The sequence below is a fragment of the Habropoda laboriosa genome, unplaced genomic scaffold, assembly GCF_001263275.1.
Source record: "Habropoda laboriosa isolate 0110345459 unplaced genomic scaffold, ASM126327v1 scaffold776, whole genome shotgun sequence".
Taxonomy (NCBI): Eukaryota; Metazoa; Arthropoda; class Insecta; order Hymenoptera; family Apidae; genus Habropoda; species Habropoda laboriosa.
In genome coordinates, this window is record NW_017100876.1 from 264,325 (window position 1) to 270,830 (window position 6,506).

Consider the following 6,506-nt stretch of genomic DNA (forward strand, 5'->3'; position numbering starts at 1 on the left):
AAAGAATCAAAATTACATAATTAAAATTCTAATTTTAATTTCAAATTAAATTTCAAATAAAAACTGTCAATTCCAGTTGTATCATACTTTTCCCAAAATGAGCAGCTTCGAACCTTGGGAACTTTCAATCTGACCTAATACAATCACAGAAGCAAAACCAATTAATAAGTATCCATTAATAATTTGCACTAAAACCGACTCGTAGTCTGAAAATGGCGTCAGTGGTATGAATTCCCGACAGAGTGTTCCAAGACAGATCAAGCATGCTTAAACTGGAAGCCGCGGAGAGTGACATAGTCTTAATAGGCAGCCTCATGAACTGATTGTGTGACAAATCCAAGCTCTCTATATTCGCATCGAAGAACATGTTATCCGGTAGTGTTCTCAATTTGTTATGCGACAGATCAACGATCCTCAGCATCTTCAGCGGCCTGAGCGCTTCCGCTGGAATGTCCATGATGTTGTTGTAAGAGAGAAACAGGACTTGGATGTTCTTCGTGTTTCTGAAGCAGTCGAAGTCGATCTCCATCAGCTCGTTGTGACTTAGATCGAGCCATTGCAAATGCGGCATATTCCCGAAGACACCCTGAGTAACGTTGCTCAGCTGGTTGTGTGACAGGTAGAGATGTGTCAACGAATACTCGACTGGCTTGAAATAGAACTTCATTATGTCAGAGATATTGTTGTAGCTCAGGTCGAGGACTCTGATGTTCGATTGGATTGCACCTCCCACTGCAATGCGGTGGAAAAGGGAATTAGAGAAACGGTTAACCCTCTAAGTTTGTTAAAAAAGATTTAGCCGCTGAACTGCTTTTCTGCACATATACAGGGTGTCTCGTTTAGAAAGGGAGAAACGTCTGAATTATTTCTTCGCTGCTATTCAAAGTAGAAAAAAATCTTTGTTAGATCATTTTGGAGGTTTTTTTTTGGAATTAATTTTGTTTTTTTTTTGTAATGTGATGTTGTATTAGATGTTAAGATGAGTTCAATGACCTGTGATATTCTGGTCTTGAGTAGAAGAAAATGTATTTAAATTGGAACAATGTTAACCCCTTTTTTACTTCTCACTTTTGCAGTGAAACTTTCGAAAATTCGAAATTTTCTTATGAAAAGAAAAAAATTCGAAATTTTTATGAAACTGTTTGCTTCAATTTCTTCTGGTGATTCACTTTGTTTTAATATAAATTAGTCTTGAATGAAGTTATGTGATATACTACGAATGTGACCATACTAAATTTGTTATAAGTGGGACACTCTGTGAAAAGCTGTGTTCGAATCAGAACAATGTTAAAATAGTGAAATAATGAAAATGTATTCTTTAATATAGTAGACACCCGGTATATTGAATAGTATCACAATTTTTAAAAGAATTTTGCAAGGAACTTACTGGCGGTCGGTGGCGTAAACGTGGTGCTGTTGATCCACAATTTCGGGATTTGATTATGGCTGGCATTCACTTTGAACGACGATAACGTGCCCACTTGATCGAACGAGGCGAAATCGAACTCAGCCAGATCGTTGTACGCGAGATCGAGAAACTCCAAATCCGGCAGATTCTTGACAGAGAATAATTATGATTTACAAAGTAATTCTATAAAATTTAGAAAGAATCTATTGGATGATCCAATATGAAAAATATAGACATAACGTAGAAAGAAATTATGGAACGAGAAGACGATCACGTTTCTTCGTCAAATTTCAAATTACCTTTGAAATTTTCATCTTTCGAAAAAAAATTCTGCACGAATCTACCGGGTGACCTACTATTACCAACAAGTATTTCTAAGATAATTCTTGAGGTATTACTTGGAAAGCTTCATCCGTGATGTCCTTTATCTTATTTCCACGCAGGTTGATATACTTGAGGAGCTTCATGTTCATAAAAGCTCGCCTCTCGATTCTATCTATAGCGTTGTCCTCTAAATTTATCATCGTTACTTTCGGCAGGTCGACGAACGTGTGAGTTTGGATCGTTTTGATCTTGTTGAACGCGAAATTCACCTCCTCCAAGGTCGAATGTATGTCACCCTGTATTAAACATCGTTCGATCGATCACAGAAGTCTTCGATCAAAAAAAAAAAAAAAAAATCCTAGATCATACCTGAAACGTTCCTTTCCTGATATTATCGATCTCGTTATCTTGCAGCTCGATACGTTTGATTCTCTTGAGAAAGTGAAAAGACGTGTCTGGTAGTGATTTAATTTTATTGTTACTGAAGTCGAGATGTTGTAGATTCGTTAGAAACTTGAATGGACCGGTTGGTATTTCAGAAATGGAGGTAGACAGGCCGTGAGACATTCTTAATGTTAAAAGTGAATGGCCAACCTGAAAGAAATTTGTTTTTTCGGTTAGATAGGTGTTGCGAGCGTTCGACCTCGTTCGGTTCAGAACTCGCTGTGGTTCTGCCTTGACTTAACTATTCTGAACCTCGTTGAGAAGGTATATAGAGACTGTTCTTTTTTGACGCTTAGTTGAGCTTTATTCGTGATCTGATCTTGCGGGCGAGGGTGAGCTCGCTCTTTATACATTTTTCTGAGGTGGAAATTCAGCAATCAGGGTGCCTAAATGGTGGCGACAACCCTCTTCTTGCGCCCGCAGCGCGTTTCTTCGGAGAAGGGGATGCCTGTGAGCTGCTTTCGGGGGACCGAAAGCGGTACCGTTTTATGACCAGAGAAAGGTACCGCGGGCGCGAACAATGAGGTTCGCGCGGCGCATGGTAGACCAAGGGTGGTCTGATCGGCCGAAGTGAGGTTCGGCCAAAGATGACTAATGATTTTTATGTCTATAATCCGCCAGACCGAGGCGAGCTCACGTGAATTTGCGCGCGACGCAACAATAGGGTAGGTGTAGAATTTAAAATATTTAAATAAATTGTACAGTAGTAGATGATGAAGTTTTAGAAGGAAATGTATAGGTGTGTAAACAGGTTTGATTGTGAATAGGTCAATTACTCGATGTATGGGTTTGATTCTTTATCGAAGCTTGTTTTATTGGAATTATTTACGGCTATCAAGGTCTCTGACTCGGGAATACGGTTTGGATCTAGTTTAATTAAATATTAGGCTAAATTACTGATTCTCGTGGATCGAACGTATTACGATTTTGTAGGGTTGCTCGGTTAATAACCTAATCGGTGGACGTCGAAAAGCTAATGAGTCCTTATGTCTCTATTTTTAGAACGAGCCGGTGTAATAGGGATTGGTTGAAATGTCGCGAAATTGGATGAAAAGGATTGTTACGTAAATTCTAAAATTACAGAGCGAAAGAATTTCTTTTAAAAATGTCCCAAACTCTTAAAATCGTAAAGTAATCAATTTTTATACACTGTCCCGAATCACTCCTGATCAGCAGATACCCTCCTCTCTTCACAAATATTAAGCTGGAAATATTTGAAGCTTCCGGGTGTAAGCCGTGTCCAAAAGAATTTGCATTCCGACGTTTCGCCAGCATTGCAGCTAGCTTCGTCAGGGTCTACCGATAATAGTGTACGTCTGGGTGTTCACTCCTTTAAGTACCTGTGGGTGACGGGAGAATAAACGTACGCGTGCTTCGCGCTTGAAACCTTTTATTCAGAAAAATCAGTGCGACCTTCGGCGGTTGACTCCCTTGGCGTCGTCGGTCGGGACCCTGGCTGCCCTCGGAACGGATCTCAATTGTCTCCCCGCTTTCCGAGGACAGCCATCCTTATCGGCCCGCCGCGACATCGACAGCGACGAAAGGCACGTTCGTTGCGTGCCTCTCGCATTCTCGATGGTGTTTACAATGTGGCGCCGTGCGCGCTGCATGGGCCGCCACATACCTATGTTCATTTTTACGGGTCAGTGATTTTGACCAATCAGTGTTTAATTGACCGACCAATCAAACACCGATTTTCAATTGATCGAGCAATTTGTAAGCACAACTTAAACGAATTTAACACAGGATAGGGTGGTATCCAAAAATGTATTAAACTATAGTTCTAAGCGACTGCTAAGTGCTCCGATGTCCGTCTCGCTCGACGGCTATTTCCAGAGTGTCCTTTCCGCGTCGTATTCCGCGTTGCTCCGAAAAACCGTCGGTGCCCCCTCGTTCGACTTTCCGGGGAAAGGGCTTAGTTTATGGCACCCTCAGGTACCCTCGCTCTTTCTCTTCCTGGGTGATAAAGTCCAGGCCACCACTTCGCCGCCGGAATCTCGCATTTCTTACAAATTAAACACCGATTGTTGACGAGATACGATTATTGAACGATTATTTTCTTTAAGATACAGATGTCAAACGTGTCAATTTATCATTTTTGAGTCGAGTCTCATTTTACGGAGCGCAAGAACGTAAACAGAGCGATTAGCTGGAATTTGCGTTCTATGTTACCAGAAGAGGAGACAAATTCTCGAACGCTAGGAAAAGACCAACATATTGTCCCAATTGTCCAAAATCACCAGAAATGTGTTCGAACTGTTTTAACGAATACCATGCTACGTAGTGTAATGTATTTTATTTTAAATATAAATTAATGTACAGTATAATATAGTGTGATGTTCCATTAAATTCTAGTGTTATATGGATTTTTATAAATTACTTGTGAAATCCTATTTAACTTGACGAAGAAGAACGTGGCGATGAACGTGTTAAAGGAGTAAACATCCAGACGTACGCTGTTATCAGTACGTCACTAGAGCTAGCTGCAATGCTGGCGGAACGTCGGAATGTAAATTCATTTGGACACAGCTTACACCCGGAAGCTTCAAATATTTCCACTCATATCAATCCGGGCCGTGAAAGTCTCAAAACTCTCAAATGTTAAGCAAACAAATATTAGTTACAAAGCAAACCTAAACGGTCATTACAAGACTCTTAAAATTCTCAAAAAAATTATTCACAAATTTAAAAAATCTATTCAAGTCATCCTACAGTGCACAAAAAATAACGAAACATTGTCCTCTTCCATTTCTCTCACAAATCTACCATTCCTGAGAAAAACGCTCCGGAAATTAACAGCGTAAACACCCCCCACATTTTTTTTTTTTTAAATGTAATATAAATCACGCAATACTTTCCCCACGAACCCTATAGACGTCCTAATACTTACAAACGACGGTGTATATACCCTATATCTCGCGAAAATTCGATAAATTCAATCTACCCCGAATTTGTCGCGAAACAATCGACCGGAATAAAATCAGCCTAAAGACATCGAGCCGTTTGAGAAAGAAAAATCCACGTGTCAAGATGAAATTACCTCGGAGAAAGCCTCGTCCTCTATCGACGATATCGAATTCTCGGAGAAGTCCAGGTACTTGATCCCGCGGACGTGCATGAAAGCGTGACCCTTGATGGTATTCAGGTTGCTTTTCACGATACGAAGCTCTTTGATGTCCATCCCGTACTCCATGAAATCGTCGGTGGACAAAGTGGACTGCGGCATTCGCGAGATCGAAAGGAATCGCATGTTTCTCATCTGACGGAGATCCTGCAGATTTATCACGCTGTTTTCCTTGCCGCTCAGATCCAGATTGTACAGAGAATATTGGAAGCCGTTGAACACTTCGGCTGATAACGGTAGGAAAATCGTGTGTCTCAGTTGTTGTTTAAAAATGTAGGACAGGATTTAAGTTGAAGAAAGGTAATAGAAGAAAGCGAGATACGCAGATACGTGAAAATTAAAAAAAAAAAAAAAGAGAGAGAGAGAGAAGAAATTGCGGTTTTCTCATTCGGTTTACCATATCGATAACTTACCGAGTGTAAAATTAGTAACATTTAGATCTAAATAGTGAAAGAAACATAAAGAGAAAATAGTTAAACAAGGGCAACAATAATAATAGACGGAGAAAATGAGGATAATGAATCTGATGCGTTTTTTTTTTTTTATTCCATTCTTTAGACAGATGATACGCTTTGAACAGAAATATACGTTGGATTACGTTAGATAGAAAAATAAAAATGCAGAGAGAAAGCAAAGTATCGAAGTAACAAACTGATATGGAAAGAAAAAAAGATTGTCGTTGAGAAATGATAAGATCGGTAGTCGTCGATGAAATTGAGATTATTATCAGATAGGATATGTTAGTTTACCTGGTGAGAATGTCTGGATCTTGTTTTCACGGAAGATCAGAGTGCGCAGAAAATCGTACTCCTGGAAGATAGGGCTTGGAAGCATGGTGATGTTATTCCCTGAAAGATCCAACAATTCGAGGGATGTTTCCAGACCAGCGAAATCTGGGGAACCGACTTCCATCAGATGGCAATCGCTGAAATAAAGCTCTCGTATTCGCGAGTCCCTGAATGTACCCTCCTGGAAATCGAGATCGAAGACATTTTTAAAATTAAAATAAAGCAGAAAGATAAAAATGTTAATTAAATATAAAATAATGAAATCTTTTGAAGTGTACCTTAAATTATAAACGCACACACAAAGCAAAGATAAGATAAAGATTATAAACACATAGCAAAGATTCTACCTTGGAAATTTTTTGTAATATTAAGTTAAATTTGAAGAAGTTTTTTAAAATATACCTTAAATTATAAACAC

At 39.3% G+C, this 6,506-nt stretch overlaps 1 protein-coding gene across 1 annotated transcript in view; it reads right to left on the minus strand.

The window, feature by feature from the left end:
- LOC108577472 (chaoptin) overlaps positions 1–6,506 on the minus strand; it is an 18,283-nt gene that overhangs the window by 7,318 nt on the left and 4,459 nt on the right. The window contains exons 5-12 of the mRNA XM_017940626.1: positions 6,050–6,269; positions 5,714–5,740; positions 5,217–5,527; positions 2,102–2,326; positions 1,807–2,028; positions 1,384–1,556; positions 809–810; positions 200–732 (exon numbers count right to left, since the gene is read on the minus strand). Coding sequence (XP_017796115.1) covers positions 200–732; positions 809–810; positions 1,384–1,556; positions 1,807–2,028; positions 2,102–2,326; positions 5,217–5,527; positions 5,714–5,740; positions 6,050–6,269 — 1,713 coding nt within the window. The remainder of the gene's footprint in view (positions 1–199; positions 733–808; positions 811–1,383; positions 1,557–1,806; positions 2,029–2,101; positions 2,327–5,216; positions 5,528–5,713; positions 5,741–6,049; positions 6,270–6,506) is intronic.